This window comes from Lepisma saccharinum, chromosome 16 (genome assembly GCF_977018435.1).
Source record: "Lepisma saccharinum chromosome 16, izLepSacc3.1, whole genome shotgun sequence".
Taxonomy (NCBI): Eukaryota; Metazoa; Arthropoda; class Insecta; order Zygentoma; family Lepismatidae; genus Lepisma; species Lepisma saccharinum.
In genome coordinates this window covers 14,495,249-14,522,830 of record NC_139244.1, presented here as the reverse complement: position 1 = coordinate 14,522,830, position 27,582 = coordinate 14,495,249, and the positions used below count along the sequence as shown (strand labels likewise).

The 27,582-nt window shown below is 37.7% G+C and overlaps 1 protein-coding gene across 1 annotated transcript; it reads right to left on the bottom strand.

Annotated features, from left to right (window-relative positions):
- Positions 1–7,632: 7,632 nt before the first annotated feature.
- Positions 7,633–23,090, bottom strand: LOC146000160 (uncharacterized). Its single transcript, XM_083137501.1, has 7 exons — positions 23,063–23,090; positions 20,950–21,139; positions 18,858–18,874; positions 15,499–15,687; positions 12,478–12,666; positions 9,458–9,646; positions 7,633–7,979 (listed from the first exon to the last, which is right to left on the bottom strand). Exons 1-7 carry the CDS (start codon positions 23,088–23,090, stop codon positions 7,900–7,902), a joined length of 882 nt encoding a protein of 293 aa, XP_082993627.1. The 3' UTR covers positions 7,633–7,899.
- Between the last annotated feature and the right edge of the window lie 4,492 nt (positions 23,091–27,582).

Genomic DNA, 27,582 nt, shown 5'->3' with positions numbered 1-27,582 from the left:
TCTGGAAAACACCAGGTTATTTTACTCATTTTTCACAGATAAGGGGTTACTGAAGAAATAACGAAATAAATAGGGTATTTTTTTCAAGAAACACGTCAGCAATTTACTATATAGCTACGTCGATGTTGTACGTATTAGTGTAAATATTCTATTAGAGCTGAGCCGACACCACCATTTGTCGATATCGATACCATGACGGATACCCACCGATACCGATACTTGTATAATTCCAGTACAAAATAACTAAGGATAGTTACCAAGTCATACTAACTCGTCACATCACTAGGCACGTATTTAGAAATATATAATTTGCGGAACCAGTCCGAGCCAAGTGTCTCAGAAATATAATAATAAAATTGTTTCTATTTAATACGTTAATATAATTATTTGTAATAATATGAAAATTAATTAATTAGTACTTAATTTCTCCGATGCGTATGGAGTATTGTTGTATGTAACCACAGACTAAGAAACGGAGGAAATACAACGTTAATACTTATGTTGTTCTTTCTATCTTGACTAAAAAATATTGTTGTTACATAAGTAGTAAAAAGACTCTATAAAATCAGAGATAAAACAGCAAATATTCATCATCTAGCTTACGTGTAGTTAAGACCGATAAAATTTGTGTAAAAACAACAGTCATGGTGTGAAACGCCCTCCCTTGCCCGGGAAAACAAATGCTACCACTACCTAGATAGAGGCGGCAAAATCGCCCTCGGACAAGCGAAATAGCGTTACGGTCCAGGTTAAGTTCGTGTGTAGGAACCGGTGACCAACAGTGCATAGTGATTAGTCATGTCGAATAGAAAACAAAAACATATATACGTTCAAATTACCACCTCTTTACCTGTAGCCGGGAAGCGGCTAGCTGCATACCTGAAAATCACGGGTAGCGACATGCGTACGAAATGATATAGCCCAAAATTAACATGAAAATGAAAAGTATATTCTATTCATAACCAACAAAAATCAGTTTACTACATCTCCCCCTCTTTCACGCTCTCACTTTCATTCACACATTCAGTCCTCACGGGGTCATCGACACAAAGAATGATACATGACATGTACAGGTTTTATGACGATAAGCCCTAATGATTGCATTCATATTTAAATTTACCTTAATTTTTGTCTAACCAGGTCATTTGTCATTTTGCTCCATTGCTACTCAAATCCTAGCCAGCCCTTACTTAAGTTCACCTTTTTTAAAAAGGAACTAGGTCGGCGCGGTGACAATACATTATGTGTCCGGCATAAACAAAGGCGTCTCAACGGCAATTACATTCACGTGGGCGGACGTTTTCCTTTTACATGACCTCACGTGGTTCCAAACATAACAAATAACCTCCGTTGAGTGACGCAAACATATACTCTCTAGCAGGCGGGACTTAAACACTTCGCCGCGACGAGCAATTCATATTACCAGGCAAATACTTTAACAAATAATCACATATGCGACCTGACGTAGCTAGCAGCGACACAGCACTGACACATAAAAATGAACAAACCTCAAGTAGATTAAACAATTAAGTGGGCGGCGCTTTACTCTAATAGTACGCACTTTAAACAAATACAAAGGAGCACAAACAACAATGAATTTAAGATCATAAAAAAATATCACAAGGAATAAGAAAAATTGACCTGAGACGAATAGATTACAAATGACAAGCGCGACGGGAGTTTGGTATGAAGTTCGAGTTGAGTGGGCGTTTTCAAAAATGTTGACGAATTTCAAGGGCGTTCTCTAAATCAATCGGGCCGTCACGTGCTGACAATCACACAGATGAATACATTACCATCTCTCAGCTTCCGAGGTTCATCCTGGCGTCTTTATGGGCGATTGAAAACACATAGTATTCACACGAAAGGTTTCCTTGGTCGCGACGATGAAGATGCGAGAAGCGTTCATACGTCTGGTTCCTCGGCTTCTCTCGCTCTCGGGATCGGTGAACATCTCCGTGGTCTGGGCGTCGGGACGTCATCGTGGCGGCTGGTAGGCATCATCGGCGTGGCTCGTCGTTTCTCTCTCTCTCCGTGGCGGCTGATAGGCATCATCGGCGTAGTCTCGTCTGACATAGGGCGAATCGACGGTAACGCCCTCATCTCTCTTCTTCCTCTAGCCCGCCATAGTTTCCGGTGTTCCTCGTTTCTCAAAAATTATAAACGGCGTAAGGTAATCTCGGAAACACGGTCTCGCTTCAACTTCCCCCAGCGGTTGAGGTAGGCGCACTCGTGTAGACTTACAGCCTATCACACACTGGTGTTCGCAAAACACAACAAAGTCCACTGTACACGAAGAGGTAGCACGAAGGTGCTCTCGTTACAAGAATCGTGGCAAAACTGTATACGGAGAGGTAGCACGGAGCTGCTCTCGCTACAAGGACCGCGGTAAGACTGTGTATCAAAAAACCATGTCCTTCGTTTTATTTGGATTTTGAAAAAGGACGCTAGGCGCTCGTTGAAGGGACGCTTCGGGAGAGGTCACTCCACTTCGCTCTATTGTCTCCCAACTTGGACGGGCCGTGCTCGAAGTTCGGTTTCTGCGGATTAAGCTTCCGCCTGGCCGTCGCCCATAGCTCAATTGCAATCGGTGCCCACAAACTGATCAATTACAACCGATTTGATCTGGCGTCCGTAATTGTTGCTTGATCGCGACGAAACTCTACACATCCGTCCTTGCACACATGCTGCTGCGCTGGTATAAATTTCACATGAATCTGACCGCTGGAAACCGAGATATTTAAATGTTTGTCACTACGGTTGAATTTCCTAAGCTTTAGACGCATAACGTGACCCTTCAGGTGCTCACTCTTAAGACACGCGAACGTCTCGTTCCTCCCGTCGGATTGGCAAAATCAAATATGTATTCTTACAAATTAAAACACTCAACACTTTGAATCAACACATCTTTTTACCGCTACAGACATGAATAATAATAATAATAATAATAATAATAATAATAATAATAATAATAATAATAATAATAATGACGGTAAATCTGACTGTCACAATGGCAAGGAAATTTATGTCAAAGAAGTAAAAAAATTGAATATTTATTGAATAACAAAAGGAATGACGGTACGTCCAATTAATGAAAAGTAAAGTTCCTGATAAATATTTTGTGTACATTATTGTAAGTAGTGGTGTACATAAATCTTTAGAAGGGCTTATCTTTCTTAGCACTGTCATTCAAAACCCTATATTCCCAATCTGATCTCGGCGGAAATTATTGATTGATTTGCTTTATTTTACTTCGCTTTTTGTGCCACTTTTGGCTAATTTCCGAAGATGGGGATGAATGATGATGTGATGAAATTGATGAATGGACACTCCCAAACATCCATGCCCAGGCCGGGATTCGAACCCTAGCGTCGTAGCGCGATGTGGTAACCACTCCGCCACGAGGGCCGGCTTTCGGCGGAAATAAATAGCCATCATTGGCCCATACCGGCAGTCAAACGAAAGACTGAAGTGAAGAGGAATAAGTATAAATCGCGGATTCCCCTTCGCGCTTGAACGTAGATAAAACAAAGCTAATTACACAAGTGACCTCATCCAAGAACACTGCAACTACCTGCACCACGAGCTTCAAACAAGAATTGGCAATGAATGGTTTATTTCCAACAACGTTAACTAAGCAGTTACATGCCTTCATAGTCACGTTTGGGTGACTTACCCATACCTTTGATCTTGCCATCTGCTTTCCAGGAGGGTGGGTTTTTTTATGCAGTGTTTCTAGGAAAATCTATGGAACTTCCTGTGCTGGTCTCCCAAACTGTCACAAGGAAGGGTGAACGAACTTTTAAAAAGGACAAATGTTGAGACGAGCTGTTGCCTTTGCACGCTCTTGTAGTCACTGAAAATTCTTGGTATCGGATGGTATCGGTAAAAGAAAATCATCCGATACCGATACATCGGCATCGGTATCGGTATCGGCTCAGTCCTATATCTATACATTTAATCTAGAGGAGCAAAAGCGGGAGAATGCCATTTTCCAGTGCATTCGGCGTATTTTTTCTATGTAAAAAAATAAAAAATAACATTGAAGGCAAATACACTATCGACATGCTTTAAAAAGTCGTACTCTACCCTTATGCATTTGCAGATTGTTAAGTTCATTTCATGCATACTTCTGAAATATTAAATTAGAACTAGAACTTGGGTCACCCCAGTCGAATCTGGTCAAGTTCACATTGTGAAATAGCACTGCAGCATCTGCGCATGCATTAATCTGTGCCATGCACGAAATTCGAACGTTCTGGAATAAATAGTTTTATGTATCAAAATTATTAATTTTGTAACCTCTTTTGACATTTGAAAAATATTTTACAAAAAGGTATCTTATTTCCAAGATTACTGTAATAATTTCATGTAGATATTATAAAAGACTAAATTAAGGTGCACACATAGGCATGTGGGGTAATGTAGAGTTATAGAGCTCCATATATTCTTGATCTCGGCCCTAGTTGTGATCAGCATCACGCACGGTCGCCTTTACCTCCCAGGGTTGCCCCCAGGCACCCATTTACGAGGTTGGATGGGCCTCAGAGACGCGCAGAAACAGGCAAATGATTAGAAAAATTCCTAGTCCGGATCACCTACCCCGGAATTCGAACCCGGGTCTTTCGCATGATAGCCAGATGCTCAATCAACTGAGCTACCGCTGCTGTAAAAGTCTAAATTACATGATATAATTATCCAAAACCTTAGGTAAATTACCTTGGTATTTTGTCAATAATTTTTCAGTGTAAAAAGGGACCAAATTGTGTACTTTTAGTCCTTTTTTTATCCGGTTGCCGTAGGGCTGATATCACAGGTTAACCCTGCAGGAAGCACTACCCTTACCTTCAAACGGATTTGACATTAGCCTTGGGCAGTTCCTCACAAACATATGCTTCGAGAGATAGTTCCTGCAATACTAAAGCTAAAACCATGAAAATAGTTCAGTCCAAGTCAAGCCGCCGACCTACAGTGTTGCCAATATGCAACAATTTCAACCGACGAAATCAACCGCGAAGGGTCGACTGAGCAACTTAGAAGTGTGGCAACCCTGGAAGGCCAGGGGTGTGGAGGAGGCAGGGGGAAGCTTCGACATTGACTGGATTGTTTTCATGGAGAGAGCAATAACAAACCGTTCTCTTCAAGTCGGTTCGACGTACACGTGTACGGACCCTCATAGTGCTTCTAGAGGCTGTTCGACGTACACGTGCACGTTCCGTGTAGTAGTGACGAAATGATGCATATTCTGCCATTTGTTGTTTTCCCACATGAACGAAAACGCATGTAACTGAAGAGTAGACTGTAATGTGCTGCCATCTGTTGGTTTACCTTCCAATTACATGAAATTATGTGCGATTGCTTCACTTTATTACGTAAAAAAAAAACTGACAAATGGCGTCGCACGAGCAGGTAAAGGGCATCGAAGCGGACGAAATTTGTGCGTTTTTAGAGGACAGTGTGACAGTGAAGGTTCAATTTCTTCATTTCTATCTACAAGTGAAAGTGAAGTAAACTATGCAGAACAGGAAGTAGATAGTTGATTGATTGATTGATTTAGTTTACTTTACTTCGCGTTTTGTGCCTCTTGGCTAATTTGCGAAGATGGGGATGAGTGATGAAATGATGAAATATATGAATGGACATTCACAAAGAACCAAGCCTGACCGGGATTCGAACCCGGGACCCTTGGCGTCGCAGCGCGATGTGCTAACCACTCGGCCACAGGGTCGGGCAGGAAGTAGATAGTGTCAGTGATAGTGAAAGCGAATTAGATGGCTTTACATCCTCACCTGTTGCGTCATCGAATGTAACCTGGAACTGGAAAGAAGTTGATGACTCTTTCAAAGCAAATAAACTTGCGTTTTGTGCGGTCCCCAAAAAGCAGTCAATAATGTTCTTGATCTTCTTGTTGTTTTTTTTGACACAACACACAACGTTGGACTTCTAAACTAACAAGAACACAAGACAGAAGGAGTACTTTGTAAGCGCAACATGTAAGTTTTTGGTTTTATTATTGTTTTTGTTATTATAGTATAAATGTAATTATTTATACATTTTTGTGTAGTGTGAAGTTTCGTTTACAAGTCCTGAAAATTTCATTGTAATTGAGCAAATGTTTTTTAAGATATGTTCAATTTTGTGACATTATGCGAAAATTGCTATTTTGGTGATTTAAAATTACCGCCTCTCGCAGCGGCTGATGGGTATGTAACTCCCGGCTTGAAGGGTTGCCCCGTTATAGATTTGAAAGCAGATCTGCATTAGTCAACTAGATTCATGATTGCCAGTGATTGTTTTATTGTAATTCTGCAAAAGGAAATAAATACGACTTTGTTGGAAAATAAGATCATAACCTATCATTTCAAACTAAAGAAAGGTATAAATCCGAAACAAGTCAGGGCCTGGTCATTTGGAGTAACCCAGTTGTGACCAGTCACAGGTCCTAGAGGGCAAATGAAGGTGTGTGTCAAACTTGGGACCCAGCACACTAAATATTCTCCTACAAGCAGTGTTCGTTAAACTTTTTATTTTGGGTAGGGGGTGGGAATAACGTGCATGCTGGATTTAGGTGAAAACAGAAAATGGATATTTATAAGCAAGGAAATTATGCTGATTATTCTTCATGGGTATTTAAAATATTGAAGAATATTGGACCATATGGGAAGAGCTTGAAAAACTTACAGGACCTTCACGATGGTTTTATGATAACGCTGACGCCATGTATCAAAGGGTTCCGGGTTCGATACCCGATGTAGGAACATGGCATTGTCATTCTGATACTATTTTAGCCTCTAAGTCCTTTCCCAATTAGTTTACCTGAGCATAAAATGTACTTAAATTACACTTTGAAAAACTTCAAAGTTTCTATCTCAGCTAGCTACTTATTATTCCTTTTTGTTCCCAATTTTTAAAAAAATACGCCTGATGTAATGGAGAAAAACATTTTCTTCACCTGCTCTTTGGAGAATATTAGACTGAATGTATATACGTACATATACAAAAGTATTTTGTATGTGGAAGTATAAAAGAAGTATAACAAGGAAGTAGCTATAAAAAGACCCGAAAAAATAGCATGCTTCGAATAAAGACAATGATCAGGAAAAAAATACCTTGCTTACAAGATGTTGATATTTAATCTTTATACGAGGTAGAATCCAAATGTTCGGGCACTCGGCTCAGTTTTTTACTATGATGACTTCAAATTATACACTTTTCCCACCTCTGGCAAAGCTGCCGCAAGCCGTTTTTTGCGTTGAAAGCAGTATCGCAGGAAACATTAAGGGAGGTTGCAAAACACGGATTGATTCAGCGGGGAAAAAGTGTATAACTGTCCAAGGGGTTTACTTTGAAGGAGGTTGTGCATCGGTGTTTTGAAGTCATCATGGGAAGGATCTATGAGTCTAGTCCCCGAACTTTTGGATTCTACCACGTGAAGAGTCTGTACAGAATTTTCTCACATAAAACGTAACAATCCTTCATATTGTTCCACATTCATCTCTACGCAACTTCTCTAACTGCGTCGCTTTATAATCAAGTGGTCCCGAGTTCAATACCCAGTGGAAGAGCTTCGCTCTGCAAGTTACTTAATAGAAAGACATGCAAAGCATGAACAGATGAAATACACCACACACATTTCTAGATTGCTACTCAATTTATTGTTATTTCAATGTGACATAAAAAAATAATACTTTTATAAATTCAAAAACATTGATAGAAAAGCATTATGCAAGAAGATGAAACACTAGAAAGCATCATGTACAGAGTCAGAAACCTAATAAAATGCATGTTCTCGTGCGGGGAAATTTGTGAACTTCTTGTGTAAAAGCTAGAATAAAAAATTGTAGCAGACGAAAATTTTTTTCGAAAATATTGAGAAAACAAAACGCGCTGAGAAGATGTCTACAAGTCCCCGTCTTGTCTGCCAATTCTACGCCTTTTCCGTTGTCGGAGAATCATCAGCCATTCTGGATGGTGACGCCCTGAAACATAATCCAAATATATATAAAATACCACCATTTACGTTACTCACCTGGCTACGAAGTCTACAAAATATCTAAACCTAACCTTCAATCTCAATAATACCGACAAACGTTCGATGTATCTTTTTGTTTCTATTTCGTATTTTCGTTAGAGCAGGCGCGGATTCACGGGGATGGCGATAGGGGCTATCGCCCCTCCCGACTGCCTGGTTTTCGGATATATTATTATACGCCTCATATTTCGAAGACAAATGGTCTGTATTTTATAACAAAGTTTAACAGGCTCGAGAATACTTTTTAAAGTCTGATTGAAGTTCACTTCTTGCCTATCTCATAATAGACTAATTCAAAGTGGATCTACAGTTTTAATTTTGATGTTTGTTTTTGTTTGTTTGTTTATTCACTTTACTTCTCACATCTTATTGTTCAGTTCACCGTAGCATGAATTGAGAACTGAAAGTGGTAAACGTTGTAAGTGCCAAAAGCGAAAGTGTTGGGAAATTGCATCGTTCCGCACATCAGCCCGTAAGAACGTGCACACTAGGGAGTCCTTTACACGCCATTTGAACTACTTAGGGGGCTACAAGCCACATTTCACGTTTACCACATTATAAAACATGGCACATTTCACAGTTTAATGTGGAAAAAGGCGTTTGAATTCTTGTGGCACTTACAGCGTTTACCAATTTTATTCTTCAATTCCAGACTTTATTTTTTGTAATACAATACGCTGATTCCTCGAACATTGAAGTCATCTTCTTCCTTTTTTTTACTCGCTCAATAAATATATTGTTTTCATAAAATTGTGTAAGAGTATGTTAGAATTTATTCTCGGTGAGGAGACATCCCTGCCGTAATTCGCTCCTCCCAACTGCAACTTCTGGATCTGCCACTGCGTTAGAGTCCCTTTTCTGTCACCTTTGGTTAATCACAACGGTGCGGATGTGATGCGAGTGATGCTCAGGCGAAACGAATGAACAAAGAACACCCATGATCAGGCCGGGATTTGAAAATGGGAGCTTCGGTAGATATTAAGTCACCAAATAAATCAATGGTATAATCAATGTAAGTAATTCGAACTCGAAAAATATTTTTTTGGATTATTTATCTTCCATTTGGATCATTTACTTTCAGAAAGACTTAAAGGGATAGGGGACATAAATTCCTACTAATTCAAAGTTGACCTGTGCTATGCAAATATTTGTAAACATATTGTATATCCGCCGTGCTCTCTGGCGGAGTACTTAGCGCAATGCTCTACAAAGATCCCAAGTTCGTATCCTTGAGATGAGGAACGAAAGAGAAACAGGAAGAAGAAAAAAGCAGAATAAAATAAGGAAGAAAGAAGTAGAGGAACAAATAAAGATAGAGAGAAATGAAAGAGAAGCAGAGGAAGGAAGAAACCAAGAGAGATAGAAAGAAAGAGAGTAAGAATAAGAGAAGTTATTAAAACGTAAAGAAGTTGACTTGATATTTACCTTGCTCTTTGTTAGGCTCTTTCCCATGTTGTTTCCCTTCATATCCTTCTGCTTCCTCCTGTGTGTCAATAACTATCTCTTCCACCAAAGGTTCCTTGTAATTTGCATTCACAGCTGCACCATCTCCTTGTTTATCTTGTTGTGTTGTATCATCACGGCCAAAGTCCTTGAATTCTTGTTGACCTGTGACTTAAAAGAAATACTTTTATAAATTAAAAAAACATTGATAGAAAATCATTATGCAAGAAAAAGAAACACTAGAAAGCTTCACGTACATAGTAAGGAACATATATAAATGCATATTCTGGTGCGGTGAAATGTGTGACCTTATTGTAAAATCTAGAATAAAAAAATGTAGCAGACGAATTAAATTTTGGAAAATATTGAGAAAAAGAAAAAAAATGTCTACAAGACCCCGTCTTGTCTGAATCTCTACGCCTCTTGCGTTGTCAGAGAATCATCAGCCATTTGGATGTTGACGTTATTAAACAGAATCCAAATATATATAAAATATGCAACGTGCCACCAATCGTAACTCCAGGGTATGGAGATCCGAATTGGCAACACACCGCTCCTTGCTCCGGCTGGTCAGTTGGGAGCACCAGTTCTCACCCAGGGATCGGAATTAAGACGATCCACCCTTCCTCCAGGAAGGAAACCACCGAATTGCGACACGTGACAGTAAATAAAATTCCAAATACTTTATAATTGAAATGTCCAAAATCTTCAATCATGAATCGCGCGCGTACATACTGATTCGCACAAGTTAAAAGTTATAATTTGTTGGGTCATGCACGCTCGCAGGCAGTGATAAGCAATTTATTTAACACGAGAGTCCACGCACCGCCTTCACAGTTAATAGCAAGACCTCAACTGCTACCTCAAGCGCGAGGCGCAGCATAACAGAGTGTTCTAACTTACAATACAAACTCATAACATAAAATAACACAAGAAAAACTGATAATTTATATAACACATAAATGTTAATTAGCGATAGTAAGCTAAAGTTCAGGTTGGCAACAATTAAAAATGCCAACGTGGAAGTTTTTACATCGCCAAGAACACGAAGCGTGGTTCCTCCACTCCTAACATAAACAGCCAATAGGAAAACGATATTTTATTGAAAACGAGGAAGAAATACTTTGCTATAATATTACAATATTAAACTATATAGAAATAACTAAACTGATTTTATCAAATAAATCATATTTGCCCTTGCACATAAAAAAATGATTAAATAAAGATTTAATTTATAACGAAGACAAATTACTTCAATCTTGTACATTGTTGAACAAAAATCGATATTAAGAAGAAATGTATTTAACTTGTGCTTGAAAAACAATTAAAACGTTGCATATATTATTTGGGATAATTATTTGCCTATAAATTCTGAAAAAATGTTGCAAAAACACGCGAATAATATTATAACATAAGATAAAACTTAAATATATATGAATTATGAAAACAATTAAGTATAAATAATTTAATCCAAGTTCTTAACTTGAAAGTATACGACTAAGATAAATGCCAATATACAACTGAAATCTGCCTAACATGGCGGTCGTTACAAATACCACCATTTACGTTAATCACCTGGCTACGAAGTCTACAAAATATCTAAACCTAACCTTCAATCTCAATAATACCGACAAACGTTCGATGTATCTTTTTTTTTCTATTTCGTATTTTCGTTAGAGCAGGCGCGGATGCACGGGGATGGCGATAGGGGCGATCGCCCCTCCCGACTGCTTGGTTTTCGGATATATTATTATACGCCTCATATTTCGAAGACAAATGGTCTGTATTTTATAACAAAGTTTAACAGGCTCGAGAATACTTTTTAAAGTCTGATTGAAGTCCACTTCTTGCCTATCTCATAATAGACTAATTCAAAGTGGATCTACAGTTTTAATTTTGATGTTTGTTTTTGTTTGTTTGTTTATTCACTTTACTTCTCACATCTTATTGTTCAGTTCACCGTAGCATGAATTGAGAACTGAAAGTGGTAAACGTTGTAAGTGCCAAAAGCGAAAGTGTTGGGAAATTGCATCGTTCCGCACATCGGCCCTAAGAACGTGCACACTAGGGAGTCCTTTACACGCCATTTGAACTACTTAGGGGGCTACAAGCCACATTTCACGTTTACCACATTATAAAACATGGCACATTTCACAGTTTAATGTGGAAAAAGGCGTTTGAATTCTTGTGGCACTTACAGCGTTTACCAATTTTATTCTTCAATTCCAGACTTTATTTTTTGTAATACAATACGCTGATTCCTCGAACATTGAAGTCATCTTCTTCCTTTTTTTTACTCGCTCAATAAATATATTGTTTTCATAAAATTGTGTAAGAGTATGTTAGAATTTATTCTCGGTGAGGAGACATCCCTGCCGTAATTCGCTCCTCCCAACTGCAACTTCTGGATCTGCCACTGCGTTAGAGTCCCTTTTCTGTCACCTTTGGTTAATCACAACGGTGCGGATGTGATGCGAGTGATGCTCAGGCGAAACGAATGAACAAAGAACACCCATGATCAGGCCGGGATTTGAAAATGGGAGCTTCGGTGGATATTAAGTCACCAAATAAATCAATGGTATAATCAATGTAAGTAATTCGAACTCGAAAAATATTTTTTTGGATTATTTATCTTCCATTTGGATCATTTACTTTCAGAAAGACTTAAAGGGATAGGGGACATAAATTCCTACTAATTCAAAGTTGACCTGTGCTATGCAAATATTTGTAAACATATTGTATATCCGCCGTGCTCTCTGGCGGAGTACTTAGCGCAATGCTCTACAAAGATCCCAAGTTCGTATCCTTGAGATGAGGAACGAAAGAGAAACAGGAAGAAGAAAAAAGCAGAATAAAATAAGGAAGAAAGAAGTAGAGGAACAAATAAAGATAGAGAGAAATGAAAGAGAAGCAGAGGAAGGAAGAAACCAAGAGAGATAGAAAGAAAGAGAGTAAGAATAAGAGAAGTTATTAAAACGTAAAGAAGTTGACTTGATATTTACCTTGCTCTTTGTTAGGCTCTTTCCCATGTTGTTTCCCTTCATATCCTTCTGCTTCCTCCTGTGTGTCAATAACTATCTCTTCCACCAAAGGTTCCTTGTAATTTGCATTCACAGCTGCACCATCTCCTTGTTTATCTTGTTGTGTTGTATCATCACGGCCAAAGTCCTTGAATTCTTGTTGACCTGTGACTTAAAAGAAATACTTTTATAAATTAAAAAAACATTGATAGAAAATCATTATGCAAGAAAAAGAAACACTAGAAAGCTTCACGTACATAGTAAGGAACATATATAAATGCATATTCTGGTGCGGTGAAATGTGTGACCTTATTGTAAAATCTAGAATAAAAAAATGTAGCAGACGAATTAAATTTTGGAAAATATTGAGAAAAAGAAAAAAAATGTCTACAAGACCCCGTCTTGTCTGAATCTCTACGCCTCTTGCGTTGTCAGAGAATCATCAGCCATTTGGATGTTGACGTTATTAAACAGAATCCAAATATATATAAAATATGCAACGTGCCACCAATCGTAACTCCAGGGTATGGAGATCCGAATTGGCAACACACCGCTCCTTGCTCCGGCTGGTCAGTTGGGAGCACCAGTTCTCACCCAGGGATCGGAATTAAGACGATCCACCCTTCCTCCAGGAAGGAAACCACCGAATTGCGACACGTGACAGTAAATAAAATTCCAAATACTTTATAATTGAAATGTCCAAAATCTTCAATCATGAATCGCGCGCGTACATACTGATTCGCACAAGTTAAAAGTTATAATTTGTTGGGTCATGCACGCTCGCAGGCAGTGATAAGCAATTTATTTAACACGAGAGTCCACGCACCGCCTTCACAGTTAATAGCAAGACCTCAACTGCTACCTCAAGCGCGAGGCGCAGCATAACAGAGTGTTCTAACTTACAATACAAACTCATAACATAAAATAACACAAGAAAAACTGATAATTTATATAACACATAAATGTTAATTAGCGATAGTAAGCTAAAGTTCAGGTTGGCAACAATTAAAAATGCCAACGTGGAAGTTTTTACATCGCCAAGAACACGAAGCGTGGTTCCTCCACTCCTAACATAAACAGCCAATAGGAAAACGATATTTTATTGAAAACGAGGAAGAAATACTTTGCTATAATATTACAATATTAAACTATATAGAAATAACTAAACTGATTTTATCAAATAAATCATATTTGCCCTTGCACATAAAAAAATGATTAAATAAAGATTTAATTTATAACGAAGACAAATTACTTCAATCTTGTACATTGTTGAACAAAAATCGATATTAAGAAGAAATGTATTTAACTTGTGCTTGAAAAACAATTAAAACGTTGCATATATTATTTGGGATAATTATTTGCCTATAAATTCTGAAAAAATGTTGCAAAAACACGCGAATAATATTATAACATAAGATAAAACTTAAATATATATGAATTATGAAAACAATTAAGTATAAATAATTTAATCCAAGTTCTTAACTTGAAAGTATACGACTAAGATAAATGCCAATATACAACTGAAATCTGCCTAACATGGCGGTCGTTACAAATACCACCATTTACGTTAATCACCTGGCTACGAAGTCTACAAAATATCTAAACCTAACCTTCAATCTCAATAATACCGACAAACGTTCGATGTATCTTTTTTTTTCTATTTCGTATTTTCGTTAGAGCAGGCGCGGATGCACGGGGATGGCGATAGGGGCGATCGCCCCTCCCGACTGCTTGGTTTTCGGATATATTATTATACGCCTCATATTTCGAAGACAAATGGTCTGTATTTTATAACAAAGTTTAACAGGCTCGAGAATACTTTTTAAAGTCTGATTGAAGTCCACTTCTTGCCTATCTCATAATAGACTAATTCAAAGTGGATCTACAGTTTTAATTTTGATGTTTGTTTTTGTTTGTTTGTTTATTCACTTTACTTCTCACATCTTATTGTTCAGTTCACCGTAGCATGAATTGAGAACTGAAAGTGGTAAACGTTGTAAGTGCCAAAAGCGAAAGTGTTGGGAAATTGCATCGTTCCGCACATCGGCCCGTAAGAACGTGCACACTAGGGAGTCCTTTACACGCCATTTGAACTACTTAGGGGGCTACAAGCCACATTTCACGTTTACCACATTATAAAACATGGCACATTTCACAGTTTAATGTGGAAAAAGGCGTTTGAATTCTTGTGGCACTTACAGCGTTTACCAATTTTATTCTTCAATTCCAGACTTTATTTTTTGTAATACAATACGCTGATTCCTCGAACATTGAAGTCATCTTCTTCCTTTTTTTTACTCGCTCAATAAATATATTGTTTTCATAAAATTGTGTAAGAGTATGTTAGAATTTATTCTCGGTGAGGAGACATCCCTGCCGTAATTCGCTCCTCCCAACTGCAACTTCTGGATCTGCCACTGCGTTAGAGTCCCTTTTCTGTCACCTTTGGTTAATCACAACGGTGCGGATGTGATGCGAGTGATGCTCAGGCGAAACGAATGAACAAAGAACACCCATGATCAGGCCGGGATTTGAAAATGGGAGCTTCGGTGGATATTAAGTCACCAAATAAATCAATGGTATAATCAATGTAAGTAATTCGAACTCGAAAAATATTTTTTTGGATTATTTATCTTCCATTTGGATCATTTACTTTCAGAAAGACTTAAAGGGATAGGGGACATAAATTCCTACTAATTCAAAGTTGACCTGTGCTATGCAAATATTTGTAAACATATTGTATATCCGCCGTGCTCTCTGGCGGAGTACTTAGCGCAATGCTCTACAAAGATCCCAAGTTCGTATCCTTGAGATGAGGAACGAAAGAGAAACAGGAAGAAGAAAAAAGCAGAATAAAATAAGGAAGAAAGAAGTAGAGGAACAAATAAAGATAGAGAGAAATGAAAGAGAAGCAGAGGAAGGAAGAAACCAAGAGAGATAGAAAGAAAGAGAGTAAGAATAAGAGAAGTTATTAAAACGTAAAGAAGTTGACTTGATATTTACCTTGCTCTTTGTTAGGCTCTTTCCCATGTTGTTTCCCTTCATATCCTTCTGCTTCCTCCTGTGTGTCAATAACTATCTCTTCCACCAAAGGTTCCTTGTAATTTGCATTCACAGCTGCACCATCTCCTTGTTTATCTTGTTGTGTTGTATCATCACGGCCAAAGTCCTTGAATTCTTGTTGACCTGTGACTTAAAAGAAATACTTTTATAAATTAAAAAAACATTGATAGAAAATCATTATGCAAGAAAAAGAAACACTAGAAAGCTTCACGTACATAGTAAGGAACATATATAAATGCATATTCTGGTGCGGTGAAATGTGTGACCTTATTGTAAAATCTAGAATAAAAAAATGTAGCAGACGAATTAAATTTTGGAAAATATTGAGAAAAAGAAAAAAAATGTCTACAAGACCCCGTCTTGTCTGAATCTCTACGCCTCTTGCGTTGTCAGAGAATCATCAGCCATTTGGATGTTGACGTTATTAAACAGAATCCAAATATATATAAAATATGCAACGTGCCACCAATCGTAACTCCAGGGTATGGAGATCCGAATTGGCAACACACCGCTCCTTGCTCCGGCTGGTCAGTTGGGAGCACCAGTTCTCACCCAGGGATCGGAATTAAGACGATCCACCCTTCCTCCAGGAAGGAAACCACCGAATTGCGACACGTGACAGTAAATAAAATTCCAAATACTTTATAATTGAAATGTCCAAAATCTTCAATCATGAATCGCGCGCGTACATACTGATTCGCACAAGTTAAAAGTTATAATTTGTTGGGTCATGCACGCTCGCAGGCAGTGATAAGCAATTTATTTAACACGAGAGTCCACGCACCGCCTTCACAGTTAATAGCAAGACCTCAACTGCTACCTCAAGCGCGAGGCGCAGCATAACAGAGTGTTCTAACTTACAATACAAACTCATAACATAAAATAACACAAGAAAAACTGATAATTTATATAACACATAAATGTTAATTAGCGATAGTAAGCTAAAGTTCAGGTTGGCAACAATTAAAAATGCCAACGTGGAAGTTTTTACATCGCCAAGAACACGAAGCGTGGTTCCTCCACTCCTAACATAAACAGCCAATAGGAAAACGATATTTTATTGAAAACGAGGAAGAAATACTTTGCTATAATATTACAATATTAAACTATATAGAAATAACTAAACTGATTTTATCAAATAAATCATATTTGCCCTTGCACATAAAAAAATGATTAAATAAAGATTTAATTTATAACGAAGACAAATTACTTCAATCTTGTACATTGTTGAACAAAAATCGATATTAAGAAGAAATGTATTTAACTTGTGCTTGAAAAACAATTAAAACGTTGCATATATTATTTGGGATAATTATTTGCCTATAAATTCTGAAAAAATGTTGCAAAAACACGCGAATAATATTATAACATAAGATAAAACTTAAATACATATGGGTCAATCCATATGAATTCATTCAACCTGGTTGCTTGACCATTTTTAAAAAAGTTTATTTTTTGTAGGGTGTGAGCCTCATATATTGACAATTCAGAACCACTCTTATTTTATTTTTACTATCACTGATTTGAAGATGGCGGTCATTTTTTTATCATGGCGCGCGTCATTTTCTCCAGTCGTAAGCAACAGCGGCAACTTTTTTTTTTCTCAGCTCTGGTAGGTCCTACGACAATGAGACAAAATCTGTGATGTTAAACACATTATAGGCTACAATTATATTTCTGTGTAATTTTCTAAATATTATTCCTTCATAATAAATTTGAAGGTCAAAATTGTGTATTTTAATCGCTCAAAATGACATTTTCGGACTTTTTGGGGGGAGAAGGCAGTTCGTTTGACACTTGAATTTTTTTGTGGAAGTACCTGTGTACCAATAGAGTATGTCAAAATTATTTGAAGCTTGAGACTTTAATATTTGTTTTTCTACAGGTTCATAAACATGTACTTTTTGTTAAAAAATTCCAAGTTCAGGGTTAAATATCTCTGGTGGGCAGTTGTTTAAAAATCTGAAATTTGTACACAATACAGTACTTCATGACAAGTAACTTCAGTAAAAATTTTGAGTTTGAGATTTAATTGGTTTAAGAGATACAAAACTCGTGAAAAATTCAACATTTTGCATTAAATATGGCATGTCTAATTTCATTTCTTATTAACATTTTGTGTTGAAATTCTGCAAACTGTAATTTGGAACGTCAATGAATAACATTACAATCCTGAAATGGCTCTGCAATAAAGTATATATACGAGGGCGTGCTGAAAAGTAACGCTTCCTATATTTTTATTTTCTTTGCTACCTTGTAAACGCATTTTGGATTTTGAGCAACCATACATTGCACTTATAAGACTTTCCCCGCTTCTCAGTTGAAGGTTTCAAACTTCTATCGCCAGGGGGTGCTGAACTATAGCGAGGAAAATGGCAGCATGTAACCATGCAATGTCGGTGAATCGCCTGAAGTAGCGTTCAGTGATCGAGTTTCTAAACGCAGAAAATGTGCTACAAATTGACATTCATCTGAGACTGAGGGCACTTTATGGGGATGAATATGTAGACATCAGTACTGTGCAATCGTGGGCTGTTCATGCTCGTCAAGATAACCCCAGCTAAAGAAATCTCAGCTATGTGAGAGAATGGAATGAAAGGCCGCGAAATGCAACTGATGGAGGTCATCGGAATCGTGTTCAGCTGGGGTTATCTTGACGAGCATGAACAGCCCACGATTGCACAGTACTGATGTCTACACATTCATCCCCATAAAGTGCCCTCAGTCTCAGATGAATGTCAATTTGTAGCACATTTTCTGCGTTTAGAAACTCGATCACTGAACGCTACTTCAGGCGATTCACCGACATTGCATGGTTACATGCTGCCATTTTCCTCGCTATAGTTCAGCACCCCCTGGCGATAGAAGTTTGAAACCTTCAATTGAGAAGCGGGAAAGTCTTATAAGTGCAACGTATGGTTGCTCAAAATCCAAAATGCGTTTACAAGGTAGCAAAGAAAATAAAAATATAGGAAGCGTTACTTTTCAGCACGCCCTCGTATATATACTTTATTGCAGAGCCATTTCAGGATTGTAATGTTATTCATTGACGTTCCAAATTACAGTTTGCAGAATTTCAACACAAAATGTTAATAAGAAATGAAATTAGACATGCCATATTTAATGCAAAATGTTGAATTTTTCACGAGTTTTGTATCTCTTAAACCAATTAAATCTCAAACTCAAAATTTTTACTGAAGTTACTTATCATGAAGTACTGTATTGTGTACAAATTTCAGATTTTTAAACAACTGCCCACCAGAGATATTTAACCCTGAACTTGGAATTTTTTAACAAACAGTACATGTTTATGAACCTGTAGAAAAACAAACATTAAAGTCTCAAGCTTCAAATAATTTTGACATACTCTATTGGTACACAGGTACTTCCACAAAAAAATTCAAGTGTCAAACGAACTGCCTTCTCCCCCCAAAAAAATGTCCGAAAATGTCATTTTGAGCGATTAAAATACACAATTTTGACCTTCAAATTTATTATGAAGGAATAATATTTAGAAAATTACACAGAAATATAATTGTAGCCTATAATGTGTTTAACATCACAGATTTTGTCTCATTGTCGTAGGACTTACCAGAGCTGAGAAAAAAAAGTTGCCGCTGATGCTTACGAATGGAGAAAATGAGGCGCGCCATGATAAAAAAAATGCCCGCCATCTTCAAATCAGTGATAGTAAAAAAAAATTAGAGTGGTTCTGAACTTTCAATATATGAGGCTCACACCCCACAAAAAATAAACTTTTTTAAAAATGGTCAAGCAACCAGGTTGAATGAATTCATATGGATTGACCCATATATATATATATGAATTATGAAAACAATTAAGTATAAATAATTTAATCCAAGTTCTTAACTTGAAAGTATACGACTAAGATAAATGCCAATATACAACTGAAATCTGCCTAACATGGCGGTCGTTACAAATACCACCATTTACGTTAATCACCTGGCTACGAAGTCTACAAAATATCTAAACCTAACCTTCAATCTCAATAATACCGACAAACGTTCGATGTATCTTTTTTTTTCTATTTCGTATTTTCGTTAGAGCAGGCGCGGATGCACGGGGATGGCGATAGGGGCGATCGCCCCTCCCGACTGCTTGGTTTTCGGATATATTATTATACGCCTCATATTTCGAAGACAAATGGTCTGTATTTTATAACAAAGTTTAACAGGCTCGAGAATACTTTTTAAAGTCTGATTGAAGTCCACTTCTTGCCTATCTCATAATAGACTAATTCAAAGTGGATCTACAGTTTTAATTTTGATGTTTGTTTTTGTTTGTTTGTTTATTCACTTTACTTCTCACATCTTATTGTTCAGTTCACCGTAGCATGAATTGAGAACTGAAAGTGGTAAACGTTGTAAGTGCCAAAAGCGAAAGTGTTGGGAAATTGCATCGTTCCGCACATCAGCCCGTAAGAACGTGCACACTAGGGAGTCCTTTACACGCCATTTGAACTACTTAGGGGGCTACAAGCCACATTTCACGTTTACCACATTATAAAACATGGCACATTTCACAGTTTAATGTGGAAAAAGGCGTTTGAATTCTTGTGGCACTTACAGCGTTTACCAATTTTATTCTTCAATTCCAGACTTTATTTTTTGTAATACAATACGCTGATTCCTCGAACATTGAAGTCATCTTCTTCCTTTTTTTTACTCGCTCAATAAATATATTGTTTTCATAAAATTGTGTAAGAGTATGTTAGAATTTATTCTCGGTGAGGAGACATCCCTGCCGTAATTCGCTCCTCCCAACTGCAACTTCTGGATCTGCCACTGCGTTAGAGTCCCTTTTCTGTCACCTTTGGTTAATCACAACGGTGCGGATGTGATGCGAGTGATGCTCAGGCGAAACGAATGAACAAAGAACACCCATGATCAGGCCGGGATTTGAAAATGGGAGCTTCGGTGGATATTAAGTCACCAAATAAATCAATGGTATAATCAATGTAAGTAATTCGAACTCGAAAAATATTTTTTTGGATTATTTATCTTCCATTTGGATCATTTACTTTCAGAAAGACTTAAAGGGATAGGGGACATAAATTCCTACTAATTCAAAGTTGACCTGTGCTATGCAAATATTTGTAAACATATTGTATATCCGCCGTGCTCTCTGGCGGAGTACTTAGCGCAATGCTCTACAAAGATCCCAAGTTCGTATCCTTGAGATGAGGAACGAAAGAGAAACAGGAAGAAGAAAAAAGCAGAATAAAATAAGGAAGAAAGAAGTAGAGGAACAAATAAAGATAGAGAGAAATGAAAGAGAAGCAGAGGAAGGAAGAAACCAAGAGAGATAGAAAGAAAGAGAGTAAGAATAAGAGAAGTTATTAAAACGTAAAGAAGTTGACTTGATATTTACCCTTGCTCTTTGTTAGGCTCTTTCCCATGTTGTTTCCCTTCATATCCTTCTGCTTCCTCCTGTGTGTCAATAACTATCTCTTCCACCAAAGGTTCCTTGTAATTTGCATTCACAGCTGCACCATCTCCTTGTTTATCTTGTTGTGTTGTATCATCACGGCCAAAGTCCTTGAATTCTTGTTGACCTGTGACTTAAAAGAAATACTTTTATAAATTAAAAAAACATTGATAGAAAATCATTATGCAAGAAAAAGAAACACTAGAAAGCTTCACGTACATAGTAAGGAACATATATAAATGCATATTCTGGTGCGGTGAAATGTGTGACCTTATAGTAAAATCTAGAATAAAAAATGTAGCAGACGAATGAAATTTTGGAAAATATTGAGAAAAAGAAAAAAAAATGTCTACAAGACCCCGTCTTGTCTGAATCTCTACGCCTCTTGCGTTGTCAGAGAATCATCAGCCATTTGGATGTTGACGTTATTAAACAGAATCCAAATATATATAAAATATGCAACGTGCCACCAATCGTAACTCCAGGGTATGGAGATCCGAATTGGCAACACACCGCTCCTTGCTCCGGCTGGTCAGTTGGGAGCACCAGTTCTCACCCAGGGATCGGAATTAAGACGATCCACCCTTCCTCCAGGAAGGAAACCACCGAATTGCGACACGTGACAGTAAATAAAATTCCAAATACTTTATAATTGAAATGTCCAAAATCTTCAATCATGAATCGCGCGCATACATACTGATTCGCACAAGTTAAAAGTTATAATTTGTTGGGTCATGCACGCTCGCAGGCAGTGATAAGCAATTTATTTAACACGAGAGTCCACGCACAGCCTTCACAGTTAATAGCAAGACCTCAACTGCTACCTCAAGCGCGAGGCGCAGCATAACAGAGTGTTCTAACTTACAATACAAACTCATAACATAAAATAACACAAGAAAAACTGATAATTTATATAACACATAAATAAAACCAACAAGTTGCTGACCAAGGCAGTTTATTAAGATAAAAACACTTAACACGTAACGTTTCGACCCTGTATCAGGGTCTTCCTCAGACGAAGAACTAAACTAAAATGATGAAATATACTATACACAGAAAGATTACATACACATAGCAGGGTCACAAGCCACACATCAACAAATCAAGTTGACAGTCCTTATCTAGGAAGATTTCTCCAAAGGAATTAAACATATCACCTCCTGACAGTTGTTGACTAATGGGTCTACTACACTGACAGGTGATTGGCAGGTCAAGATTAGCAAGAGTCTAGAACCACCTGCTTACCACTCCCCCACCCCTCCTGCCTTTTGGTTATGGATCAATGCCTCCTCCTCTGGTCTTCTTCTTTTCTCTTCTTTCTTCCTTCTTCATACTTCTTTTTTCCTCCATTCCTTTTCTTCATCCTTTCAACTTTCTCTAACACACTCTTCCATTCCTTATTTATCTTGAGTCCTCCATTCCAATTCATGATGTCTTCTCCTTTCTTTTCTATTTCTTTGGACTCCTTCCATTTTCTCACTAGTTCTCTCTTCTCTTTTCCTATTCGCCTAGCCGAATCCCATTCAACTTCATGTCCTGTTTCTCTAGTGTGTTTGAATATGGCATTCCTGTCTCTCTCTCAATCTCACATCATCCATGTGTTGCTTTAACCTGTCTTTAAGTCTCTTCTTCGTTTCCCCTATATATACACTTTCACATCCTCCGCACGTTACGTGTTAAGTGTTTTTATCTTAATAAACTGCCTTGGTCAGCAACTTGTTGGTTTTATTATGGAAACAAGGCTTAATTATATTACAATTGGACATTTTCCGAGGCTGATGAGGAAAATCAATGACTGGAAGGACTTGAAGAGGAAGGACATACACAAGCAGGAGCAAGAAAGATTCTTGAGGGAGTGTTTGGAGAAGGGCACAACACCAAAGGGACTGAAGATAAGTAAGAAGGGATTGGATTGTCGCACCAAAAGATGGAAGAGGTTAGTACAGAAACTTGAAAAAGAGATGATATGGAACGAAATAAGAAAGAGGAAGAAGGAAATCAGAACAATAAAGGAGAAACTGGCAGGAATGGAAGAAACCATAGAAGATGGACTCACCATTTTTACTAGAGAATTCACATTCCATGAAATGAGAAGCTGGCAAGAAAACTTTAGAGAGAAGGTGAAACTGAAGATGAAGAAGAAAGGAGAAAGACTGGGATGGAGAGAGGAAAGAAGAGAAGAGGAAGAATGTGAAGAGGGCAGGAGAAGAGTGGTTATAATCGGAGATGTTCAAATATCAGAAGAAGAGGAAGCTTTTTTGAAATTAGGCCGAGGTTTCAAAGTGATGGAGAGAAATGTGAACTATGAAGAGATTGTATATGATATTGAGGAAGCGGTGCTACATATTGAAGAAGAGGCAGAAAGGGATAAGATTAGAAGAAGAGCAGCAGCCATATTGAAGAAAGAAATGGATAAACAGAGAAGAGTAGATAATTTGAGCCAGAAGGAAAGGGAGGGTATGAAAAGAATCAAGACAAGGAACGATGTGGTGGTGGAACAGGCAGATAAGGGAGGGGCCACAGTCGTGATGGAAAAAGAATGGTACGAGAAGAAGTTTGAAGACCTGAAAGGGGACACGTATGAGGAGATTTGTGGAATGGAAGAGGAACGCAATATTAGAGAAAAGATCATAAAAGATTGTGGAAGGAGGGGGTTTAAAAAGCTCACGAAGGAGGCAGGAAGACTGCCCTGTTTAAAAGGCTTTCCCAAAATACATAAAGAAGAGATAAAGTTGAGACCAGTGATGAATTGCAGGGACAATATTTTGGAACCATTGGAGAAGAAGTTAAAAAAGGTAATTGAAGTGTTAGTGAGAGAACAAGAAAGCAGAGCCGTGAAAAACAGTGAGCAGGTGGTGGACCTTATAAAAGGTCTGAAGGAGTCTGGGGATAAAATCACAATGTTTAGCCTAGACGTGAGAAGCATGTTCCCGAGCATCAAAAGGGGACACGTAGTGGATATAGTGAGGAAGAAAGTGGGGAAAAGCATATAGTTAGAATGGGATAGTGCGAGAGTGGTACAAGCGCTGGAAACCATTTGGGACAATGGCTACAGCAGAGTGGGGAGTAAAATCATCAAGATTAATGAAGGTCTGAATATAGGCTCTTGCTTGTGCTTGCGGAATTAGTTATGAATGAATGGGAGAAGGAAGTGATAGTGAAAGGAGGAGATAAGTTAAGTCTGTTTTGTAGATATGTGGATGATTGTTTTGGGATATGGAAGGGAACAAAAAGGCAGCTGAGTAAGTTTGTTAAAGAGTTAGAAGATGAGAAAGCAGGGATATTCCTTGAGCTCGAAACGGAACAGGAAGGAACATTAAATTTCTTGGATATTGAGATGAAAAAGAAGAGAGGAATGGGGATTATGGCTACATGGTATCAAAAGAAGTGTTCGGCAGGAGTGTTCTGCCACAAAAGAAGTGATGTGGGTGATGGAACTAAACGTAATTTTATAAGGAACATGGAAGACCGAATAAAGAAGATATGCACAGAGAAAGGGGAAGAAGAAACCAAGATTAATAGCCTGTGGGAACAACTAGAAGAGAATGGCTATGAAAAGAAAGACAGACACAACATCAACAGAAGAAGGAAAGAGATAAAAGAGAGAGGACTGGAAGAGAAGGAAGAAAAAGAAAAAGAGAGATGGTTTGGTATAAGAAGTATGGGCGATGCCACAGAGAAGATATGCAAAGTGCTGAGGAAAGTAGGTATAAGAACTTACAGGAAGGGAGGACGCACTATTTTAAGTATAGCCAGCAAGAAGAAGGAAGAAAAGAGAGAGGAAGAAGAGGAAGGGGTTATCTACGAGGTGAAGTGCGGAGGATGTGAAAGTGTATATATAGGGGAAACGAAGAAGAGACTTAAAGACAGGTTAAAGCAACACATGGATGATGTGAGATTGAAGAGAGACAGGAATGCCATATTCAAACACACTAGAGAAACAGGACATGAAGTTGAATGGGATTCGGCTAGGCGAATAGGAAAAGAGAAGAGAGAACTAGTGAGAAAATGGAAGGAGTCCAAAGAAATAGAAAAGAAAGGAGAAGACATCATGAATTGGAATGGAGGACTCAAGATAAATAAGGAATGGAAGAGTGTGTTAGAGAAAGTTGAAAGGATGAAGAAAAGGAATGGAGGAAAAAAGAAGTATGAAGAAGGAAGAAAGAAGAGAAAAGAAGAAGACCAGAGGAGGAGGCATTGATCCATAACCAAAAGGCAGGAGGGGTGGGGGAGTGGTAAGCAGGTGGTTCTAGACTCTTGCTAATCTTGACCTGCCAATCACCTGTCAGTGTAGTAGACCCATTAGTCAACAACTGTCAGGAGGTGATATGTTTAATTCCTTTGGAGAAATCTTCCTAGATAAGGACTGTCAACTTGATTTGTTGATGTGTGGCTTGTGACCCTGCTATGTGTATGTAATCTTTCTGTGTATAGTATATTTCATCATTTTAGTTTAGTTCTTCGTCTGAGGAAGACCCTGATACAGGGTCGAAACGTTACGTGTTAAGTGTTTTTATCTTAATAAACTGCCTTGGTCAGCAACTTGTTGGTTTTAATATGGAAACAAGGCTTAATTATATTACAACACATAAATGTTAATTAGCGATAGTAAGCTAAAGTTCAGGTTGGCAACAATTAAAAATGCCAACGTGGAAGTTTTTACATCGCCAAGAACACGAAGCGTGGTTCCTCCACTCCTAACATAAACAGCCAATAGGAAAACGATATTTTATTGAAAACGAGGAAGAAATACTTTGCTATAATATTACAATATTAAACTATATAGAAATAACTAAACTGATTTTATCAAATAAATCATATTTGCCCTTGCACATAAAAAAATGATTAAATAAAGATTTAATTTATAACGAAGACAAATTACTTCAATCTTGTACATTGTTGAACAAAAATCGATATTAAGAAGAAATGTATTTAACTCGTGCTTGAAAAACAACGAAAACGTTGCATATATTATTTGGGATAATTATGTGCCTATAAATTCTGAATAAATGTTGCAAAAACACGCGAATAATATTATAACATAAGATAAAACTTAAATATATATGAATTATGAAAACAATTAAGTATAAATAATTTAATCCAAGTTCTTAACTTGAAAGTATACGACTAAGATAAATGCCAATATACAACTGAAATCTGCCTAACATGGCGGTCGTTACAAATACCACCATTTACGTTAATCACCTGGCTACGAAGTCTACAAAATATCTAAACCTAACCTTCAATCTCAATAATACCGACAAACGTTCGATGTATCTTTTTTTTTCTATTTCGTATTTTCGTTAGAGCAGGCGCGGATGCACGGGGATGGCGATAGGGGCGATCGCCCCTCCCGACTGCTTGGTTTTCGGATATATTATTATACGCCTCATATTTCGAAGACAAATGGTCTGTATTTTATAGCAAAGTTTAACAGGCTCGAGAATACTTTTTAAAGTCTGATTGAAGTCCACTTCTTGCCTATCTCATAATAGACTAATTCAAAGTGGATCTACAGTTTTAATTTTGATGTTTGTTTTTGTTTGTTTGTTTATTCACTTTACTTCTCACATCTTATTGTTCAGTTCACCGTAGCATGAATTGAGAACTGAAAGTGGTAAACGTTGTAAGTGCCAAAAGCGAAAGTGTTGGGAAATTGCATCGTTCCGCACATCAGCCCGTAAGAACGTGCACACTAGGGAGTCCTTTACACGCCATTTGAACTACTTAGGGGGCTACAAGCCACATTTCACGTTTACCACATTATAAAACATGGCACATTTCACAGTTTAATGTGGAAAAAGGCGTTTGAATTCTTGTGGCACTTACAGCGTTTACCAATTTTATTCTTCAATTCCAGACTTTATTTTTTGTAATACAATACGCTGATTCCTCGAACATTGAAGTCAGCTTCTTCCTTTTTTTTACTCGCTCAATAAATATATTGTTTTCATAAAATTGTGTAAGAGTATGTTAGAATTTATTCTCGGTGAGGAGACATCCCTGCCGTAATTCGCTCCTCCCAACTGCAACTTCTGGATCCGCCACTGCGTTAGAGTCCCTTTTCTGTCACCTTTGGTTAATCACAACGGTGCGGATGTGATGCGAGTGATGTTCAGGCGAAACGAATGAACAAAGAACACCCATGATCAGGCCGGGATTTGAAAATGGGAGCTTCGGTGGATATTAAGTCACCAAATAAATCAATGGTATAATCAATGTAAGTAATTCGAACTCGAAAAATATTTTTTTGGATTATTTATCTTCCATTTGGATCATTTACTTTCAGAAAGACTTAAAGGATAGGGACAATAAGTAATTCAAGTACATGTGCTGTGAATATAGCAACTATTGTACAACATGAAACACCGAGATGGAGTACTTAGGCAATGCAAATTACAAGGATCCAAGTTGTCGTAGAGATGAGGAAATGACGACACAGGAAGAGAAAGCAGAAGGAGAAAGAAGGGAGAACAACATAAGAAAGAGCCTAAAGAAAGAGAGCAGAGGAAGAATATCAAGTCAACTTCTTTACGTTTTAATAACTTCTCTCATTCTTACTCTCTTTCTATCTCT